We start from the raw sequence: 24,017 nt of genomic DNA, 5'->3' as shown, positions 1-24,017 counted from the left end.
TTTGCTTTATTTAAAATGCAGTCATAGACATGGTGGTCTGCTTACCCCAGCCGGCCACCATCCCTGGGAGTGCTAGCCATTTCTAATGGGGTCGCAAATTGCTTATGCCTCATGAATATTAATGAAGCATGCAATTTGCAACTCTATTAGGAATGGCAAACAGTGTCTGAGAGACTGTTGTGAATTCCAATTTGCGAGTCGCAAATTGCGAGTCGCAAATCAACGCAATTTGTGGCTTGCAAATTGTAAAGGTCGTACATCTGACCATAAGTTTTACAAGCGCCACTGCCAACAATACATGCAGTCCATTTCTGTATCAGGCTCCCGGAGGCAGCTGTTGGTTCTGAATCCTTGCAGGCCCATCACTGAATAATAATAATGAAAGCAGCATATTAGCAACTGCCTGCTCCAAACTCTGTTATCCACTGTAGCAAAACCCATGCACATAAGAGAAAGACTTTGCAAGTCTTTTCCAACGCATTCTGCTCTTCCACCCGGCTTTGTAAACTTGCTGTTACTGCAATTCAGCTCCAAGAAAGTGAGCATTTTGATGCGCTGCTCACGAACCATCTCTTGGTCTTGCATAGAGCAGTGAAGTGCATGCTTTGGGAGAATGTGTTCGTGCTGGGGAAAGACAGTGTGAGCTCCTGCTCACATGCGCATGCAACACGGAACAGTGGTTGTGGGTGCTGTCTGGTTACTGGTACAATCCTGTGTTCTAATTACCTCATGTTTTAACATCCTTGGAACCCTGAACAGAATTATTCTGCCTTGAATTGTGAATTGTTAGCCATCAAGCATTCATTCATTGAATGCATATTTTTAGATGGGTTCCAGAGAGTCTTTTAAAGTTAGAAGAAACCATCTGAACAGACAATTTATACAAAACAATGCTGTGTCAAGTTCATTGTGCACATTTCTATAACATTTATATAATAAATATCAGGTTAGCAGAATGGTCTTGATGCCTTGTGAAGAGAATTCTGAGCAAAGTTCTACACCTACCTGTTAGAGTGGTAAGCTTACTCGGTTAAATTCTTCAACGAGTCTGAAGATACTTAGAACTTTACAAATAAGATAGAATTGGAAGACATTAAGGCCTGGATTTACTAACACTTTGTGTGGGATGTGCATTACTTTAGTAACACAAACCCAGTACAAGTAGTGTGTTTGATTTACTTACCCATTTTATTATACACAGATAACGCAGTTCTGATTGCACATACTGCTTATAGCCTGCAGGCTCTTTTAAATCTCTTTTTAGTTTAAATGGAGGACTTAGATCTTAAAGTAAACTTTCCAAAGTCACATATCATGACATGTGGACGCTCCAGCACAAAGTCAAAGTCTCCAGCACTAAGTCAAAGTCTTTAAAATGGGTTATTCCACTTTGACAAAAGTAAAAGATAGATTTTAATTATCTTGGGAATCATTTTAACTAGTTTCTAAGTTGGTCACCGTTTTTAACACTTAGATGTCAGTTTTTCACAGAAATATTGAGGGCATTTTTAGATTCGCCCACAAGTTACAGTAAAAAACAATCCCAGAAATGTTGTCCCTCTTGAGGAGCAAGTGCATCTCAGTGGGTGTCTATGGTACTGGCCTCTGGGGGTACAATAAAGTGGAAATACTACAATGCACTGAAAATCAATTTTTACACAGACTATTGTCAGGAGGTAGAGCTACTCTTGTTTGCCACGAGGAAATGATGATGCCTTATTTGGAAGACTTGATTGGCGAGCACCACTTCTATTGTGGGTTCAACTATAGTCATCCCGGTCTGACAGGAACTTGTATGTCTGACTGCCTGTCATTAGAGAGGGTTGACAAAATTCATTGGTTTAAGTATCTGAGGGATTCTGTTGACAGTTTAGGCCTGTTAGATTTATATAGATTTTCTCATACAATTAACCAAAACCACAAGCTGTGCATTGAGCTGTATTTAGGGTGGATTACAAACCCAACATATCGCCACTGGCTTACCCTTCTTAGATTATGCACTTTAAATTTGTGTCCCCTTTCATTGGGGGGATGAAACCAGACTTTACCTCTGTGTGGGTATGACAACCCCTCAATCCAAAGTACTAGCCACTGTGTTTTGTTCTTTATATCACGAGCAAAGATGCCGCTATTGCTAAATGTTAATGTGAGACGACATAGGAAGGGCTAATTATTTTGCAATCCTTAGAATCCCCCGAAATTTGTTTTCCAGTACTTAACTTTATAAAAGCAGCTTTTATATCAGGAGGAGATATGTTTTTTAATCAAAATTGTGTTTATCCTTTGTGCCATGGTATTATCTTTAGCTAGTTTTTTTATTGTCTTTAAACAAAACTAAATATTTGTCTATTCCTGTTTTGAAATTACATATTAACTTTCAGAAGCTATTAATTAATTGGAATGTTATTAAGATACTTTTGTGTAACTATTTGAACTGTGCTCTTGGTTTTTAGATAGGATGTGCTGCCTGGTGTTTTTTATGGACTTGCATAACATTGAATGTGGATTTTTAATTGATGTTTTATTATGGCTGTCTGCATTTATGGCTATTGCCAAAATGAAGCTTATTTTGACTGACGATTTACTTTCCAATGCACATCAGGATGTGCGTTCGAATGTAGGCCAATCTAACATAAAGTAATGCTATGCACAACTTTCAGCTACTTTACACGACTTTGGGGCATTTCATTAGTAGTACATGGGCATCCCTAATGCAACCACCCATGAGTTTTCTCACGTATCCCTCTCTACTAACATTGGTAGAAAGAGATGTGCAACTAAATGTTATGCCTACTCAAGGCAGCTGTAACAATTATAGATGTTTTATTGTCTACAAACCTTTCAAACTTTGCATATGGGCTGCATTGTACAGCATACATGAAAGGTGGGAAATGTGTTAAAGCATAGCTTTTGTTTTAGAAGGCTTTACTTCCAGTACAGAACCTATGCTTGACAGGATGCACACACCCTTGCTCTATGATGCAAAGGTGTATGCATTGGTGCTTGACAGCCTAAAGTCCACAAGCATAGACAGAGAGGAAAACAGAGGCTTATCTTAGTAGATATGATCTCTTCTCCTCTCTCTTTCTTCCACGCAGTGCAAAACAGTAACTTTGGATGCTGCACTGTAGTGCCTTAATCAATAGTAAAACTGGGTCAAAGTGTAAAACTCCTTTCCTGCACCATAATGATCTACACTTAGACAGCAAACCTTGTTCTTTCCAATTAAAGATTTGCAAAAAGAAGATACTAAGATGTCCAATGACTGCTGTCACTGGTCACTGCAGAGTTAATTCCATACTTGAACTTGACCCGCTTTTTCTTTGGTGGCAGGCTATTTATGTGGACGTAAAGGACTATGTTTAGGTTTGTCCCATTCCGGCCCAGGGAACTGCGACTTACGAGAATACCTTTGCATATTCAGAACATTTTACCATTGTTCCTCGGCCGTGGCATAGGATTTCCATGAACTTTATTACTGATCTAAAGCCTTCCAACAGATAACGTGTGACCAGAGTCACTGGATACACTTTTTTAACAATCAGACTTTTCACCCTTTCAGTCCATTTCTTCTGCTTCTCCAGTAGTCATTATTTAAAAAAACAAGAGCAACATTGTGATAATTTTGCCGTGACCAAATAGAGTTAAGGTCCTACTTTAAATTGTTTATATGTGTTTTGACTAAACCTGATGCAAGTATCTTTAGCTTGCTAATTTAACAATGTGGCTTGAAATGAGTTCCTTGTAAACATTGTTCTTTGCTTCTCTCCAGTAGTCATGACAGTTTTTTATTGATGTTTCTCAGCTTCATGAATTTCCTGATATCAGCATTTCAGAGATGAGCTCTCAATATATTTCTTCATTATAGAAGGCACTTTGTTACCTCAACATATAACAAGCCTTTTCATCAGCTTTCCATCTGCATACTAATGGGCAGACAGAGAAGGCAAACTATTGTCTGGAACAAAATGTTTGGCGCCACAGTAATGCCATGCAATACAACTGACTGAATATTTACCCTTAGTGCGATTTGGTTATAGTAATGCTACATATTATAAAACTAAGTTGTCGCCATTTTTCTGTCTTCAAGGATTCTGTCCCCAGACATTTCCTTCTCCATCCTGGTTTAGTCCCTTATTTCAGTTGGCTTTCAAGATCTGAGAATAATTACAGAAACAAGACAATTAAGTATTACAAATCTGTGACAAGCCAAGTAGTATATGAAGGCCATAGCTGACTTTACTGTACACCTACACTAAATTTGTTCCTCAATACAAGATCTGGTTGTCTTCACATTTCTTCCCTACTCACCAGTTTCCTGTTCATTTAAGACCTTGTTTTTCTAGTCCATTATTTATCCCCAAGAAAATTAAGCAAGTTTTATCCGTTTACAGATGCAATCTCTTGGAAGTTTCATTCAACCTTCCGCATTTCCTAACTAAAGTGGTAAATTAAAGATCCTTCTCATCTTCTCTCAACTCCTTACCCTTTTGTTAATTGTTAGAAATTGGGTTTCTGGTTGGAAGAGGTATGCAACCTGTCCAAGCAGGAACCACAATCCTATCCAGGGTAAGCCAGATACACACCATAAATCAACCTGTGCTCACCCTCTGGTAGTGTGGCATAGAGTAGGCAGGCTTAACTTAAGAGGCAATGTGTAAAGTATGTGTGCAACACTTCAAACAATTACACAGTGAAAACACCACAAGAAGACTCCACACCTTTTTAGCAAAAGCAGCTTATATTGTTATGAACAAAACAAGATAAGCACAACAAAAATCCACTAAGTATACCCAGAGTTATGAATTTTTAAAGAATAAATGGAAATATAGTCCTTACAAGCTTAAAGTGCCATCCGGGTACATCTGGTTGCAATAGAAAGGGGTAATTCCAAAAGCTTAGTCCGACCGTGATGGAGTGTAGGTCAGATATAGGGATCAGCCTTGGCCTGCTGAAAAGTACCTGGGATGTGTCGTCGACAGAGTTGAGATGCAGGAAGCAAAGAGGTGATGCATCAGTGTTGAACCACTGGAATGAAGGTGATGCATCGGTGTTGAAATGCTGAATCAAAGGTGGTGGGTTGGCGCTGAGCTGCGCAGTCAGAGATGTGTGTGAAACTGGAAACAATGTGCAGCACAGTCGCTGTTACAAGGTCCATTGTCCATGTAGCAGCGGGGATGCATTAGTGTCAAGGGAGATGTGCAGGTTCTGAACAGCACAACGTCCTTGATGCTTGGATTTTAGCAGTTGTAGCACTTTATACCCACTTCCAAGGGCCCAGGACTGGGTTGGCACCACTTGGTAGGGCAAGACTTGCAACAAGCAAAGTCCAAGTGCTGTTGCAGGGTGATGAGAAGTCTATGATGTCCATGAGATTTAGAATAGGGGGCAGGCTAGCATGCCTTTGGAGTCACTCTGTGTTCAAGTGAAATGGGCTAGTCCTTCATCAGCAGGGCAGAGGGTAACAAGCAGCAGGGCAGCACAGCATAAAAGCACTTCTTTCAGAACAGCTGTCCAGTAGAATGGAAGACCTTGTAGCAGCACAGCAGTCCTTCCTACTGGTAGAGATCTTCACAGGACCACTAGTGTCTGATTGTGTGGTGTCAGAGACCCAGTGCTTTTACCGAGTTGTGCCTTTGAAGTGTGGGTGACTTCAAAGTGTGGCAAAGAGGTCCTCCCTCCCAGCTCTGGCTCCAGACGCACTACAGGGGGGTATGTAGCCCTTTGTGTGGGAACAGGACGAAGCCTGTTCAGGTATAAGTGTCAGCTCTTCCCTCCCATCCTGCCTAGGATGGCCCATCAGGATGTGAATGACCACGCAGTTATACCGAAGTTCCCTTTGCGTGTGGCTGTCTAAAGGGAATGCACAAAGTCCAGTTGTCCCCCAGACGTGTATTGGAGACAGACTCCAGTCACACAGAGCTAAGAGCAAAAAACATTTTGGTGCCTACAGCCTGTTTTCTTAGTCACATTATTAGGTGTAATTGGCAATTGATCTTTGTGCATTCTTCACAAGCAGCATCACAAAGAGGAACCAGGTGTGGGCAGGGTTGGTCATCCTGACAAGATAGGCGCAGTGGAGCTGTCACCTACCACACTTGCACTTCAATAGGGACTGCCTCCTGCACTCACATTGAAATTCACAGTCACCTATTATCACTCCAGACATCTTGGATCCGGGGCATGGGTAGGAAGGAAATTCTAGAGCAATATGTGTGGAGAAGTCTAGATGTTTCTCCCACTTCAAAGATGGCACCAGGTATGACCCTGAGATCAACCCCTCAGTACACTCCTCGACCTGTGTAACACTCAATCAATCAGGTGGCTTATAAAGCACAACTACTCACCTGTAGGGGTCTCAAGGTGCTGGGGGAGAGGAACTGCTGGTTCGTGGAAGGCGCTGTGGGACAGTCGAAGAGCCAGGTCTTGAGGTCCTTCCTGAATTGAGTGATGGTGATTGCCTGAGGTGGAGAGGGAGGATGTTCCAGGTCTTTGGTGCGAGGGAAGAGAAGGATCTTCCGCCAGCTGAGGTCTTGCGGATACGAGAGACAGTAGCCATGGCTAGTTAGGCAAAGCTGAGGTCTCTGGTGGGTGCATGGAATGCGAGGTGGTGGGTAAGGTACGTAGGTCCCACATCGTGCATTGCTTTAATGTGATTATTTTGTTGACTCAGAGCCTGTGGAGGTCTCTTAGGTGGTCTATGATGAGGCTGTGGCCAGGGATAAGTATGGTGGAGGTGTTTTGAACGTTCTGAAGTTTCTTGAAGAGTTTCTGGATGATGACGGTGTAGAGTGTGTTGGTGTATTTGATTCTGCTGCTGATGAGTGCGTGGGTGACCATCTTTCTGGACTCGGTGTGGGTCCACTTGAAGATCTTTCAGAGTAGGTATAGCGTGTGGAAACAGGATGATGAGACGGTATTGATCTGGCGACTCATGGTGAGCAAGGAGTCCAGAATGATGAATACTACATAAAGACTACATTGTACTCCAGAGAACTGCCCTGATGCTTGAGGTTTGCCTTCTTAGAGGACTGCCGTGCTGCTTGAGACCTGCCTTGTTTCTCAGAGGACTGCCGTGCTGTAACTAGAGAACTGCCCTGCTACGTGAGGCCTGCCTTGGTCTTCAGAGGACAGACTTGCTGCTAGAGGCCTGCCTTGCTGCTTGAAGGAAAGAGTACCATCTCCTTGAACCCAGGACTACCAAAGTGGCTCCAAGTTCTGTTCTGACCTCCTGTTCTGAATTACAGGGACACAACAAGCTCCAGAGGCCTCCCTACAACTGCCCAGCTGCCATGCTGCAAAAGGCTCTGCCTGAACCTGCAACTCAAGTTGCCTGAGCCCCGCTAGACTCTGTTGTAGTGCACTCCTGATCCCTAAGAGGTGCCTCCCAAGGTCCTGGTCCCTTGGCTGGCATCAGTTGAGCCCCTCCTGTGAACACTGTACTTTTGAGCTGTGAGTGCCAAACTTTCAGACGGTAAAGTTTTCACCATGTCTGACCTAGTCCATGTTTACGGCCCGCACTCCATGGTGCGTGGCCAAAATTTGTGACTTTGTACCTGTCTAGCCCAACCAGATGCCCTCAGTTAGTGTTTTATTAAACCTTAAAAATGACATATCTCTGGTTCTACTGATTGAATTTTCATTGATTTTGGTTTCATATAATTTATTAATTTTACTCTATTTTTCTTAATTGGTGTTGGATTCTTCTTGTGCTGTGTTTTCCCTGGATTACAGTTTCTATTCTGCATAAATACTTTACACATTGCCTCTAAGTTCAGCCTGACTGTTTTTGTGCCAAGCTATTAAAGAGTTAAAACACAGGTTAATTTAGTGACAATTGTGGTTCACCCTGTCAAGGATTGTGATTGATGCTTAAATAGAGTTCACCTCCACCATCAACCAATAACCCTGTTTTTCACAGGAAACATTAAAATATAGTTATCTCTTATATATTAGTTGATGTGCTATAGCTGAAGAAGTAAAATTTCATGAGCATGGATGCCTTGTGTGTTTATGTTGGTTTGTGTGTCAATTAGCTTTTTTCTCAAAACATAGTAAACTGATTGTTTACACGTACAATGGGGAGTTGGAGCCTGTGTAGAGTAAAACTTATATTGAGGTATGTGACCAATAGTAAAATTGTGTGACTATTCCCGGTAAGATAACGAAAGTTCACCATGTACCCAGCTATGATTAAAAGTTAATTGATTTTTCATTCAATTTAACATGAACTCAAATTTAATATCACTTCATTAAGTTACTGAAAACTTTTTGTTGTGACAGAAAAGGTGCAGGAAGAAATTGACCAGGTGATTGGCAGACACCGTCACAGTTCTGTTGAAGACAGGAATAAAATGCCATACACTGATGCTGTCATCCATGAGATCCAAAGATATATTAACCTTGCTCCATTTGGAGTTCCGCATTCTGTGATCTGTAACACACAGTTCAGAGGTTACACCATTCCCAAGGTAAGTGAACATTGACCAGAGGCGTATAGTCAGTAGGAATTTTTTTTTCAGAAAGCACTTTTCCGCAGTTGAATGATAGTGTGTTGGCTGTTTAGATGAGGTAACATGTGTGCAGAAGTAACAGGAAACCACCCAAAGAAGATTTGGATGTTATCCCTTTATATTTTGCCCATTAGAGGAAAAATGAAGACATTGCCACATCAGTTGTTATGTGCCCGGGTTAGGCCCGAGTATCGAATCTCCACATTTTCTTATATTGTCCTAATTTTGCATGATAACATTTCTGCTGTATCCTTTTGCACATATTCACCTGTGTGACAATGTTGGATTTGTTTCTCTGAAACTACTTCTGTTTATACATCTAGATTCGCATAACATTCCATAACATTGCTAATCTGTACATACATCACAAGGATGCTTTCTATTATAATTAATAAGCATCCTGAAAGATTAGCAGAGGAGGCACTTAAGTTGATACCGAGGATCCCTGCATGCTGAGACTTCACCATACAGCGGTCTGATATCTCGAGAGGGGTGCTCAGTTTGTGACCATGATGGGGTCCTACATTCTCTCCAGCCAGGTAATAGGGTTGGATCATCACTTCAGGGGATTCTTGGCTTCACACCTATACACATTCTAGGTATACACATAGTAGGGTTTGCATAGTAGAAGTACACCTGATTACTGCCTTGTTTTATGTGCCTGCATCTATACACACTGTTTAAACACCATGGTAGAACTGTATCTACTGTTACTCTTTTGGTGCTTGTAATCACTTTCATCTGCTTCTGTGTATTGATTATTGCAGCACATGTATTCTATACAAGAATAACATCAGTTAAATAAATATATTGAAAAAGTCCCACTGTGTATTTTTTGCATATTTCTCTGAGCATGAGTAAGCACGAGTGACTGAGCGAAAGGTTCTGATCTGTTACCAGGATCCCTGAGGGCTCAGGGTTGTCATGTTCAGTGGTTGCCAGAAACTATTCACGCCCTGGTAGAATTAGGGGGGCTTATGGTGGCACTGTGAGCTAGCTGGTCTCTAGGCCAACATATCCTGCAGGGGTGCTTGAAATCAGTCTAGGCACCTCACTCATAGTTTATGTTGTCCAACAAATGTGCAGATCCTATGGATTAGTGGGAACTACACGACAAGGTGCCGCGAACATTCGTTGGGTTCTTAGTTAACAATCTACCTGAGTAGTTCAATTGTGCTTTCTAAGAGAACCATACTCACCTCCAAACCGGAGACGTCCATGGTGGTAGGGAAAGCCGCTGCAGCTGACACGTTATACCCTATGTATTGGCTTTAGGTTATTCAAGCCTGTAGGATACAAATGTCCCACACTGTGTTTACCCTTGCTCCATGAATTCATTTAATCAAGTTCCTTCTTCTTTGAAAATAATGTGCCAACACAGAGATACCAATGGAGAAGGAGTTGTCATTCTAATTATTACGGAAAATTGCAGACATGTAGTTACTATGAAATTACCACAACATGGTCTCCGGACAACGGGTGGAGATGTTACCTTTGTGTTTAAGTTATAGAACAATGGGGTAACCCGAGAATACACCAGACCCAGGTATGGTACAGTACAAAAAAGTGGTCACAGTGGAAATTGATTTAAGAAAAAAAGGTCAAAAAATCACCATAACAAATCAATTAAATGCAATTTATTCCTAATTATAACATGAATATATGATCAGAGGACAGCACAATTGTCTGTACATTTCTAAAATCGGTGGTCCAGAAAGGGAAAGGAGAGAGTGCCCAGGAGTAAATGAGCGCTTGTGAGGGTTGTAGAAGAGGAAAGGTGATGTGCAATATATACATCATAGACTGATAAAACCTATCCAGCCATATGAAAGCAAATCTATACAAGAAAAAATAGCATCCTCCTGACACAGATAATTAAGCTCTGTTGTCTGTGCTTGATAAAACAAGAAAGACCGTCGACATCTCAACCCCCTTGTCATGTGGAGGTTAATTGTTCCTTAGCCTGGGCTCTTCATCAGGACAATATAGAGACTCCTAGGAATAATTTAATTGGTTCTTATTAATCAGGTGATGGAGAGTACAAATGTAATTGTTCTTGAAAGATAACAATGAATGTTTACCAATTAGGTTCAGCTAGATTATTCAAGTGGTAGTTTATCGAAATGGTAGGCCCGTAGGCTCCTGCATCAGAAAGGAAAGTAGGGAGGGCTCACAATGTGCTGAAAGCAAAAATTAAGCATGTGACAACACTAGCGCAATGAGGGGAATGGGATCATAACTCACTGACCAAAGGAATAATGCCACTTATTTCAACGCAAAATGGTGTATCTGGATAAATCTTGCAGGATCCTCAGTGGGATCCAAGGTGATAAAGCATGTTGAAATCGCAGATTTTGTTCAAATCCAACATAGCCAGTGGCCCAGTGGGAAACCTTGTGTATCATCACAGGCAATGAAATACCAAAATCCTCCTAAACAAGTTAGGAGGAGTGTAAATAATCATATAAATGAAGGGATCTATAAATAAGGGTCCACTATGGTCGCCAAACACTCACTTTATCTAGACATGGATTTACTGGAAATCCAATGTGTCCTGTGACCATGTGGCTGCCTGAAACGTGAAACAAGAGAGCCAGCTGAGACTTGTGTCACTATTTAACAGATGAATACAGCAGTGAAAGCCCATCAGGAAATCAATGACAGATATAAAAATTGTAAACCGCAACATACCTTTGTGTTTCAAAGCAGTGATTAAATCAACAATATGAGAACATTACATGGGTTGCACTTGAGAAAGTTACGCTTGGCGTCAGGGGTGGCGACATCAATTCAGTCCTTAATACCCGTGAATGCAAATGGATGCATTCAATGGAGACTGTTTGTGATGGTTCAAACGAATTGGATGCCACCAATGCACAGTTATCTTGTTTAAACAATGAACACTTTTGGCACTCAATATGTATGTGGTATTGCGATATCTGCATTTTTATACATCTTGCTGCAAATATACACGTATGTTTCATCAACTTTCAAGTTGTCAATATTGTTTACAAGATTCTAGAATGTTGCACCCGGAGCAGTTCGCCTTTATTGTACAATCCCTGTGGCGACTGCACCTATGTCAAGGATGAACTAGATTATGATGTTTTACGTTAACTTTATTGAACCATATAGCAGTTTATGTAAACATGGTCTTTCCTGTCCTCTGTTTGATGACGTTGATTTAGCTTGCAATTTGTGATATCTTTGAGATATATTGCCTCTTCTCTTGATGGGTCCCGTACTACTCATCATATACATACTTATCGATTACATGAGGAACATGTCACCTGTTTTTTTTCAAGCTCACACCATGGCGAGACCTCATGAAGCATTATTTCCAAAAGCTGAGCGCTTGACCCGGACGGGTCATTTGTAATGATAACATATATTCACTGAAAAAACCATAGGTTTCACACACATTATAGTTAGGAATTAGCATTTAAAAAACCTTGCAAATTCACTGAAAAAAACATAGGTTTCACACATGTTATAGTTAGCTGGACATTTCACTCGTACAAAACCATTGAAATTCCCCCGTTATAGTTAGTTCAGCTAACTATAACTCGCGCGCCCGCAATCCACTGCTCATGACGTCACATATTACATCACACATGACATGGTCAGTGACATCACTGATGACATCTCAAATGACATCACTGATGACGTCATCCATTGACTATGTGTTTCTGAACTGTTTTCATATGTTTAATATTTAAAGGAAAAGGCCTGTTGAAGAATAAGTGGGTGTAAAAGTGAGTGAATGGATGATTTTCTAGGTGTGTAATTGACTCTGTGTGAAAGTCTGTATCTGTCTGTCTGTTGGTGTATAAGTGGCTGCATGGTTTTGTGAATAGCTATATGATTGTCTATATGGGTTATTGATTGGTTGTCTGAGTATCTGTATGGGTGCCTGAGTGTATGAGTGGGTGAGGTGTGTGTGACTTTGTGCATAGATGTATGAGTGGGTGATTCTATGGGTACATGGTTTTAAGAGTGCAACTGTGATGGACTGTATGGTTGGGTGAGTGTATGTAAGGGTGTGTTAGGGATTGAATGTATATCTCAGTTGTTCATTTGTGACAAACTACATATGTGAAAGACAGTATATATATGTGTAATAGTATATAAGTGGGTAGATTTGAGGGTGTGTGATTGTGAGAGTGACTGTATGGATGAGTGTGTGCTTGTATCAATGATTCTATAAGAGCGTAAGAATGTGGTACTATTTTTATGAGTAATTGAACTTGAGTGTGTATAACTGCATAGGTAAGTAAATTGAAGTGTGATTATTAGCATGACTGACTAGGTGTGTCAGTACCTCAATGGATGATTGGTAGTGTGTGAGTGTCTACATAGATGTATAAATGCATATGATAGTCTTGTACGGAGTGACTGTAAGTATAAGTGTCTGTACAGGTGAGTGAGTGGAGATGCATGTAGATCTAAGAGTCAATGAGTAGGTATGTATTTTTTGGTATTAGATTATCTATGGTTTTCAAAATACCCATCTGTAATTTAGAGTTGGTGTTTCTGAATTTATATTATGGTGGGAGAAGATGAACTATTTCATCACATATATGACGTCATCAGTGACGTCATCAGTGATGTCATTTGAGATGTCATCAGTGATGTCATCATTGATGTCACTGACCATGTCATGAGTGATGTAATATGTGAAGTCATCAGCAGTGGATTGCGGGTGCGCGAGTTATAGTTAGCTGAACTAACTATAACGGGGGAATTTCAATGGTTTTGTACGAGTGAAATGTCCAGCTAACTATAACATGTGTGAAACCTATGGTTTTTTCAGTGAATTTGCAAGGTTTTTTAAATGCTAATTCCTACCTATAACGTGTGTGAAACCTATGGTTTTTTCAGTGAATTTCAAAGGTTTTATAAATGCTAATTTATGTATGTAATATTATATTTTTTATATATTTATTTTACAAAAAGTTACCTATATATATATTTATAGTTTATCTGTATCCTTTAATTTTGTGTGGCTCTTTTTTTTAAAAAATTTGAAGTTGGATAAAGTTGTACAACAAAGTTAATATCTTCTATTAACTTATGTACAGTTTAATTCCTTTTTTTTTTCAACATTTTTTAGGGTGCGCGCTCTGAGCGCGCACCCAGTACGCATGCGTAAGTTTTTCATGTACGCATGCGTACGTTATCTTTGTACGCATACGTACATTATAGTGCGTGCTCGCTACGCGCACTCAGTACGCATGCGTACGTTTTCTACGTACGCATGCATACGTCATAGTACGCGCACGCTAAGCGCACTCAGTACGCATGCGTACGTTTTCTACGTACGCATGCGTACGTCATATGTGCTCCGTGCGCTACACTCGAGCATGCGCACGGAGTATGCGCGCTAAATCTGCGCATGCGCGTGGATTACGCGCGCTGACGTTCGCGCAGGCGCGTGTGTTACGTATGCGCGCTACGTACGCGCGTAATACTTATGCGCATGCGCGCGTACACGTTCGAGCATGCGTAATTGCACCGTGCGCGCTGGGAGCTTGCTCCGTGCGCGCACCTCGAGTTATGTGATTAATAAAACAACACTGTTAATTGGTTTTCAGTACTTTCAGTTTGAGATTCTTCCAACACCACACCCAATCCCATCATGGCAAGTCATGTGATCAAGAAATATCACTTTTCATTGGTTCAAAGTACTTTCAGTTCCAGATTCTTCCAACATCACACCCACTCCCCTCATTATTAGTTCTGATTCCCTTGGAGAAGGAGCTAATCTGTTTTTGAGAGACAATGGCAGAGCAGCAGCCATCTTCTGAGAGTGAACAGGACACTCTTGAGAGACAGAGGCAGAGGAAGCAGAAAGACTCCTTTATTTGGCAGTTTTTTTCTTTTCCTGAGGGGCAAAAGAAGGTGAATGCACCGAAAGTCACCTGCACACTTTGTCACCGGACCTTATCACGTGGGAATCCTAATAAGAAGTACTCTTTTAGTATTCACACAATGTTGAGGCACGTTGAGAAAGTGCACCCTGCGACTTTCCGTCGAGCTTCTGGAGCAAACCCTCCACCTGCTCAGCCGACCACATCTGCAGCAGCTCAGCCGAGCACATCTTCGGCAGCTCAGCCGAGCACTTCTTCTGCGATTGTGCCTTCACCTTCTTCCACACCTCTGGATATTTGTCCTTGTTTTGCAAGGATGAGTACACGGTGCATGGATTGCGGTACTCTTATTTCTGTGGGTGAGGCCAGTATTGATCTCATTGTCAGAATATTTGAGCAGCACTCTTGCACTAGGCCATAGTTGTTTTTTCGTTTTTTCGTTTTTCTCTTCCTCTGTCCCTACATTAACTCAAGGGCTCTTTTTAGAGCCACCTAAAATCTAAACCCAAAAACTTGTTTTTTGGATTCATTTTTTATTTATTTTTTAGGGTGCGCGCATGCTGCGCGCACCCTGTGATGTTTTTTTTTTTAAAAAATCCTTTTTTTTAACTTTAGTGAACCTTCAGGGACTCCCTGACAAAGACTAGGTGGTCAGGAAGTCTCTACCCTGCCCCTGTTCCATGTTCTTCACCTTTTTTTAAAAAATGGAAACACATTTCTATTGCTTGAAAATTTCAACCCTTTCCAAATGATTCCTACTTCTAACATGACTTCTTCCTGTTAGCATAGCAACAGATCATGCAATACTGGTGTGAGCAGAGAGGTCAAAACTTCAGCACACAATGGGGCAGATTTTGCATCACTTTTTACATGTAAAAACAGACGCAAAAGTGGCTTAAGGGGCTTGTAAATCTGATTTTTAATTCTTTTTTTTTTTAAATGGCATGAGGATTAGAAAAGCGGGTAAGGAAAAATGAGAAATGAAGAGTGCGGAGATGGAAATCAAGAAAAGTGACGTAGTGGTGGCGCAGGGGGCTTGTAAATCTGCCCCAGAGATGTTAAGGAAATAAAGAGTAAGACAGACAAAGGGAGAGTGACAGATACAGAGAGCAAACAACTGAGAAGGAGTAAGGCAGTTGAAAAGACTAAGACATATGGATACAGAGAAAGAAACATGGATGAAAAATTAGTGATGGAGGTAGTAAAGGTAGGAGAGTAGTAGAGAAGGAGTGAGGGAGTTACGAAAGAGTAGTAAAGCAGGAAGAGAGAGAGGGAAGAGAAATGAGAAAAGCAGAGTGAGGAGAGGTGAAGAAAAGGAAGCATGAAACGGAAGGAGTGAGAAATACAGATATTTTAAACTTACCTGACTATCAAAATAACTTATTTGGAAATAAATGTATTTTTTAAATTGCAAGGAAACTGAATTACATTTTTTTAATTTTTTGCTGTTTTCAGAATGTTTTGATTTTCACAGAAAATAGTGAAAACAATTGTATTCATCATTTAACAGCGGGCAAAAAAAAAAACAATCTGAAAGATTGTTTAAAAAAGCCCCAAATGTATCCTCACTAAAACATACCTTGATAGAAATGTCACATATATATTACAAATACCTTTTAAGATCAATAACAATTTTCAATAAATTACATCTTTAAACCTTGTTGCAAAAGAACATATGCCAAAATAAAATCTGTCAAAGAAGTCCACAATTGTTTGTATTACCTTTCCTTGAGGCCAAATAGTAATTTTAAAATCCTTTTTTAGTGAAATCTTCAATTTTAATCCTTTAAAATTTAAATAATGCTTTCTTCAGATGCAGATTTTAGTATTTAAAATTTGGGTTTCAGAAAAATTAAGTAAGAATTGGGTAAATCATAAGGCAAACGTTGCTTGAAAATCAATTGAGAATCATTACACAGTGTCCATCCTTTTTCACATTTAAGATAAACTGTGTAATGACCAGATGTTATAGAAGGACCGTCATGAAAAATTATTGCAAGTGCTATAAAAGTTTTTCCAGATATTGATAATTGATTAGCAACAAACTTCTTCAGTAAAGTTTCCAATTTTGTTCCATCAGCTCTACAACGTTGTACCATTAAAATTACATACTGTCCATATTTCTTTAAAAATAACGTTGACAACATTTCTGATTTACATTCAGAACATTCCATGTTGTGATTAGCATCTTTAACTAATTTACTAAAAGACACTGATTTACTTTCTGGTAATGGTTAATATATGAACCTTTCAGAATCAACATTACTACTGCATGTGTTCATACAGTTTTCACAACAATGTTCCCATTTATAAGAGACACCAAATACATTTTCTACTTCTACCCCTTCATCTTCCAGTACCCTCAGCATATACATTAAGAATTCCTGTGCATCTTGCTGGACATTTGCTTTAAACTGTGTAGATCCAGAACATGCATCTAAAAGTTTTCTAACATCAGAAGCACTTTCTATTTTAGTTTTATCCTTACTCAGCTTCTCATAAAGGAGACTCAGCAGAGAACAGAATCTTTTTCCATGATTTAGTATTATCTGCTCTTGCAACATTTCAAGATAAAATACAACATTCAGCACTACATTTGCGTAGCAGTTGACACCAGAGCTATTTTCAAAATGACAACCAACAACCTCTTCAACACTGTCCTTTTTCTTTTTGCTTGCAATCACATCACTCTTCTTTTGTTTTCTCTTCTGTACATCCTCATTACAGATATTCTCAATTCTCCTTTTCCGAGAAACAACACGTTTTTCAATCACAGGATACTGACCTAAATGAGGAGCATAGGTTCTTCTTAATCTATTATACTCCTTTAAACAATTTGCATCAGCACTAACTTTTGAGTCATCAAAGTCTATCATGAATAAACCAGATAATGTTTTCACTCGTGACAAAGCAACATATGCCATACCTTCTTTGAACACAGTAGAACCAATGTTTACAAAAGCACTATCTACAGTTAATCCTTGAGATTTGTGAATAGTTACAGCAGATGCTAGAGAAAACGGAAACTGCTTCCTACGTACATATAAGTCTTTCACTAGCAAAAAACGAACTGAACAACGACTAATGTTTTTAACCTCTTCAATCTGATCAAATTTTATTTTTAAAAATTTAATTCCATCTTTTTTCTGGTACTTCTCAAAACCCACAACTTTACCCATAGCTCCATTCACTAAACCTTTTTCTACATCTAAATTTCTCCTTAAAATTACTCGACAGTTCATGCAAACATATAGATTTTTTTCTAATCCAGCTGTTTTCGAAATGTTCTTCTCTAGAGAATCCAATTTATTTTTCAGTTTGCCTGTTAATGTAATAGTAATTCCTTCATGCTGAATTTTTTCCACTGCTTCCATTTTCTTAATCTCTTCCTTTTCCAATTTCAAAAGTTCCTCATTGAATATTGAGCATTCACGTAGGGTTGGCATTAAGCAGATTACAGTATTTTTTGTCTGCAATGTTCTTGTATATTTTCTCTGCAACTATTTCTTCCTTTGGAAATAAATTATGTAGCAACCGACTCTGTAATGCTTTTCTGCCAACTTCTGTGAGTAGTCCAATTCTGATATTTTTCAGAATACTTGCATAATCTTCATCGTTCGCTTGCCTCATATTGGTAGGAAGTTCTTTGTACTCAAAGAACGACCAAATATTCGCATTACCAATAATTCCTAATGACTTCTTCGTGTCTTCATGTGTCACAGTATTAAACACTGGTTGTCCTTTAACTGGAGTGAGCTGCAGAAGATCCCCAAAAACTATAACATGTTTTCCTCCAAATAACATGTCATAGTCTCTCTTTAGAATTTGCTGCATTCTTAAATGCACAAAGGCAAGCATTAAGTTTGATACCATGCTTACCTCATCAATAATGAGAACTTGCATCTTCTTCAACACTCTTGAAACTTCGAAGCATGCTTCTCCTGTTAGCTTGTGATATTCTATTTTGTTCTCATGCTCCACTGGTAACATTAGCAAGCGATGTAAGGTAATTCCTTTTATGTTATATGCTGCTAACCCAGTTGGAGCAGTAACAACACAAGACAAAGTTGAATCTGTTTTTTGCTGTAGGTAGCTTCTGATGACTTTAATTAAGAAACTTTTTCCAGTTCCAGCTTGTCCACTCACATACATCCTGATTGGTTCAAATGATGTGCATGAACACTCTTTATTTTCATGTAGTAATCCATGATCAATTTTTTTTGTGACTTCTTCATAAATTTGTTGTTGTTCTTCATTCAGTTGTTGTTCCAAATTTGGTAAGTCTATGAAATCTTCCTGAGCTTGATTCATAGCCATTTCCACTTCAGTCATGGCTATTGCAGCTTCATTTTCTACAATTGGTTGTCCTAGGGGATCTTGACTGTGCGTTCCAGAACTTTGGCTGTCTTGAGAACTGTCTCTAGCTACTTCAGCTGCAATTGTAGCTTCCTGTTCAATTTCTTCATTTAACATTTGTACATAATTTGTGAAAGTACTGCATTCAATCGTATCTTTACATGCATTAAATGAATCTTCATAGCTGTGAAATTCTCCAAGTAGTTCGTCCTCTGAACGCCATGGTTTAAAGAGCTGTAAAAGTGCCAAGTAATAAAATTCCTTTTTGTCAGTAGTGTCGCAACTCAGCTTTCTGTGATTAATCAAACTTCCTTTTGTTTGCTTCACCAAACATCCTTCCTCACCAATGACTTTATATTTTCCATTGTTGATGTCTTCTGTGGCTTTCCGTGAAAACATGTAGTTCTGCAGCACTTCATAGAGACACATGTTCTCAAGATGACGACTTCGTTTTGGGTAATACGTGTCCAACATGTTTGTTTTCAAAATATCTGTACTTTCCGGGTCATTCTCTGCCAAATATTCAATTTCTCCAACAGATTTCAGTACCCGATTTCGCATTGCTGCAAGGCCTAAACTTACCCAAATTATTCTTCTGGATTTCGAGTACAGACTTGCAGATGATAACCTATCTGAGCATTCGTAGGATCCAATTTCTCGATGCAATAACATCTTTAAACTGAAACTGTATAGCTTCTTACTGACAGTCTTCTTGTGAGAAATCTCTTCCCACATTTCCTTCAATTCCGTTTTCTCAGATTTAGTGATGTATGATGTGACATACCGAGCAACAGCAATAGAATTGTCAGCCACATACTGGACATCCATGTTAGCATTCCACATGGATAAAATGACTGGGTTGTAGTCATTGATATATTTTGACTCTTCTTTTCTTCTTAGGTTGTACGTATTTTTGGGAGATTTTCTTGTAATAGTATGTCGCACAGCTGACATAAAACTATTGACTCTTCCTTTTGAAAGAACAGGTCTTGGAAATCCAAATCGACATTTTGTGTAAAATTTATCTTTGCTCTTGTACTTTCGCCGACAGTATTTTCCACACCGATGACTTTGGAAACGTAAAACTTGCTCTTTTAACTTTTTCTCTTCTGTGCTTTTTGGTATAGCACATGTTGCATATTCTTCAATGAAACTTAAAACTGCATCATCAGAATCTGTTCCAAATTTTGGGGCATCCTTGATCCACAACAGCATATGAATATGAGGAGCACCTCTTGCTTGGTACTCTTTTCTCCTAAAGAAATCCACAACTTCTCCAAGAGGTGTTTTTTTTTATTGCAGATGAAGGACATCATAGCCTCAAATCTATGATTGAAATATCTGCAAACATTAACCGGATCCAATGAGCACAATTCTCCTGCTGTCTTGTATTCGATGTTTTTAATGTTGGAATTTGCCTCTCGCAGAAAATCCAGTAAATCATCCCAAGCGTACTCAGCACAGCTTAGGGTAAGGAACCATGAAGGAGTTCCTAAATTCCGTAACATACATTTCAATTCTCCATGGCGTCGGTACCAATATTCATTTGTCCCACGCTGACAAGCCATCAGATTGATCAATTGTGATTCCAAATGATCATCTCGCTGTTGCACTTTGTTCATAAAATCCTTTGCAGACACATTATGTAGATGTACTCCACTTTTTAAAATGTGATTTACTGCATAAGATAGTGCAGACAAGTCACTTTCAAATAACAGATGGAACAAATAAGGAATCTGTACTGGACGTTCATCATATCGTCCACCTTCTCCGGTAGGAAACAGCTGGGGAAAACAACGAGCTTCCAAGCTCTCCTCCCATACACTCACAGGAGTTCCTTTTGCTTTTTTCATCTGAAACAGATCAATAGTGTTTGCCATAACTTCTTTTGAATGAAGAGGATGTATGCTGAAATGTTCATAAATTTCTTCTTCTTTTGACTTGTCCACTTTTTCAATTTGTCCAGTTGGTGTTTCTGTGTCTCCTAGTAAATCTTCTTCATCTTCATCCATATAAATTGATTCATACCATTTATTATTCCTTTTCAAATATAAATTTGCTCTTTGTACTTTTCGTACATCTACCAGCTCCTGCCAAATTTTCTTATTCTTGGTAGGTACACCATTAACCAGAATAACTAATGGTTCAGTTTCCAAAGTATCTGCATCAATAGTTTCCATATTTTTTTCCAAATCCAATGGCAAATACACAACTCGTCCTTTTAAGCCTCTTTGTAAATCTGAAGGAGGTAATTTACCTGTTTTGGGCTCCATACGCACTATGGTCTGAAACGGATGGACACATTGAATGAGTATAGACTCATACGTATTTAAATCAGAAAGTTCTGGAGGAATATCAACCAATTCTAAATTATTATGTACAGCTCTAGCCGGCATTCTATTTTCTTCTAACTTGTTATAACAGTATTTACAAATACGCTGATCTTCACCCAATTCAAAACAATTTTCCAGAAATATATATGTTGCAAAATCTTTCCACTTATAATTATCTTCATTTTCACTTTTTTTATACAGATCAACATTCCTTGTTTGAATTTTATAATGGCTTCTCCGGCAACAAATACAAGTAATATTTGGTCTTTCATTAGAGATGATAGTAAATTTTATCATTTCATCTTCAAAATTTTTACTAACAGTGAGTTCTACATTCTCTTCCACATTTTCCTCAATAACTATGTCCTTTTCTGCACTTTCTTGTTCTGGACCAAAGTAACAAAACTGAATCTCATCAGTAACCTTCACTACATCTGATACAGATCCACGGAACAGAGCATTATTCAACTCGTTTAACTTTACTGCAGGACTTTTAGCAAAATACAATGTTCTCACAAACTTTCTCATTTCAGTCTGATGTACTGCCAGCATCCTAAAATGGTGAAAAACACTTTGACAAACTTTCCTAGATAGACAAGCCAGAGAATATCCTTGTAAACCAGTATTCTCTCTCACTCTGCATGGATCTAGTCTTTGAAGCACCTTAATCTTCTGTTTAACACTCTTTTTACTATATTCTCTTAGAAAGTCACGTAATTTATCAATAGATTCCTGACGCACAGTACAAATACTACTACAATTCCAAGTGTACACTGGGGCTTTAGGACGTCTCCCCATAACCTCAGCAGCCATCACTTCTTCCTCATTTCTTGGAACCATTTTCTCCTTTTCCATCACACAACCATCTCTAACTTCATATGCTCTACCATTGGTGTCAACTGCATGCAACAAACTATTACTTTGAAGATAACTCTCTTCATTAAAAAATGGTTCAGTACTTGAACTATGCTTCCATTCTCCTAAGAACACTTTACAAAAGTAATTTTTTTTCACTACTCTTTTCCTTTTGCTTTGTGACTTCATTGCATTGACTAATTTATCTAATCTACGCATCCTGTTCAAAATTAAAATGAATAGTTTTCTTTTTATTTCCAAAGCCTTCGTAACAATGGTTTCAATAAATTTCTTTTTCTTATAGAATTTGGTTTTATTCTTATATTTTTTCACATCCTTTAGCAAATTTAACATCACTCTTCTCTGAAACATTTTTCGACTAATGTTTTTAAAATCTAATTTTCATGTTAAGTCACTCTTTCTTACTTCTGATTGTACATTAGCTTTTTGTTTTTGCTGTCGACTCTGTTGTTGCTTTGTACTTGAAACACTGTTTGATGTGCATATATTTTTTAAATTTTTTGTTTTTTTGAATATATTTTTGAAAAATCCTTAGTTTGCTTACCAGAAGACTTTTTCTTTTTTCCAACACAAGCTTCTCCTCCTATTTTTTTTACCAGTTGTGTTCAAATATAGTTGTTGTTGCTTTTCTTTTCTCTTTCTTGACTTTAAAGGCATTTTTTTATTTTTTCACTGTTGCTCAGCAATACCTACAAGAAACTAAAAAAAAAAATACCTTTTTGTAATTATAATTCATTATAATTTTTTTTCAGCTTTTCAAATCCTATCATATGAGCTGACCCTTTCCTATGAGTGCATATCTTACAAAACAAGAGAAACATTAATTAAATCCCTGACAACAATTCCTGTGTGCACACAGACTCATGGTGTGATTCTAGGCAGAAAGCGATATTTTCTTTGGCAATTTCAATGCACATTTACTACTGTGGTGGAGCAAGTGATAATTACTGTGACAGCCTGACACATTTTCCTTATCATTTAGAGAGGCAGAAAAGATCACATGTCCTAACAGCTACTTGAGACCATGAGCATGTGTTACAGGGTGAGTGATTAGACTAGTGCAAAGGAAATGAGCCTTGGTGACGTTGAATGTGTTTGCCTTACACACTGCTATCTGAAACACCACACAGAGCTGAGTACTACGCATAGGAGTGTAGGAGAAGCTGCTGCGTGTGTGCAAGGAGTGTGATTCTGGGAACTGTGTATTGTCAGGTACAAGAGAGATCTGCATGGAGACTTGCACAACTGCATGAAGACTGCAGAGATGTATGTAACAGTGCATGTATGGTAAGGGTTAATTGGAGTTTTTGAACATGTAACAACTACCTCACCCATTGCAAATTTGAGAGGAAAATCTACCCTGTTGATTTGAAATGTGTTAGCATTCGCCTCTCATTTGTGAGATACTGATTTCTGCTAAGTGCTAACCATCACAGTTGAAGAAAACAAACAGCCCCTTTCCTGCAAGTGCAATTTTTACAGAACAACAGCAACACAAATTAAATCTCTGACAACAATTCCTGTGTGCACACAGACTCATGGTGTGATTCTAGGCAGAAAGCGATATTTACTTTGGCAATTTCAAAGCACATTTACTACAGTGGTGGAGCAAGTGATAATTACTGTGACAGCCTGACACATTTTCCTTATCATTTAGAGAAGCAGAAAAGAGCACATGTCCTAACAGCTACTTGAGACCATGAGCATGTGTTACAGGGTGAGTGATTAGACTAGTGCAAAGGAAATGAGCCTTGGTGACGTTGAATGTGTTTGCCTTACACACTGCTATCTGAAATACCACACAGAGCTGAGTACTACGCATAGGAGTGTAGGAGAAGCTGCTGCGTGTGTGCAAGGAGTGTGATTCTGGGAACTGTGTATTGTCAGGTGCAAGAGAGATCTGCATGGAGACTTGCACAACTGCATGAAGACTGCAGAGATGTATTTAACAGTGCATGTATGGGAAGGGTTAATTGGATTTTTGAAAATGTAACAACTAACTCACCCATTGCAAATTTGGGTGGAAAATCTACCCTGTTGATTTCAAATGTTAGCATTTGCCTCTCATT

General features: G+C 39.0%; 1 protein-coding gene across 1 annotated transcript in view; it reads left to right on the top strand.

Moving 5' to 3' along the window:
- The window catches only part of LOC146798097 (cytochrome P450 2G1-like), a 1,186,024-nt gene that overhangs the window by 927,084 nt on the left and 234,923 nt on the right, over nucleotides 1–24,017 (top strand). The window contains exon 8 of the mRNA XM_085625315.1: nucleotides 8,284–8,471. Coding sequence (XP_085481441.1) covers nucleotides 8,284–8,471 — 188 coding nt within the window. The remainder of the gene's footprint in view (nucleotides 1–8,283; nucleotides 8,472–24,017) is intronic.

This window comes from Triturus cristatus, chromosome 9, assembly GCF_964204655.1.
Source record: "Triturus cristatus chromosome 9, aTriCri1.1, whole genome shotgun sequence".
Lineage (NCBI taxonomy): Eukaryota > Metazoa > Chordata > Amphibia > Caudata > Salamandridae > Triturus > Triturus cristatus.
This window is presented reverse-complemented; position numbering and strand designations above follow the sequence as displayed.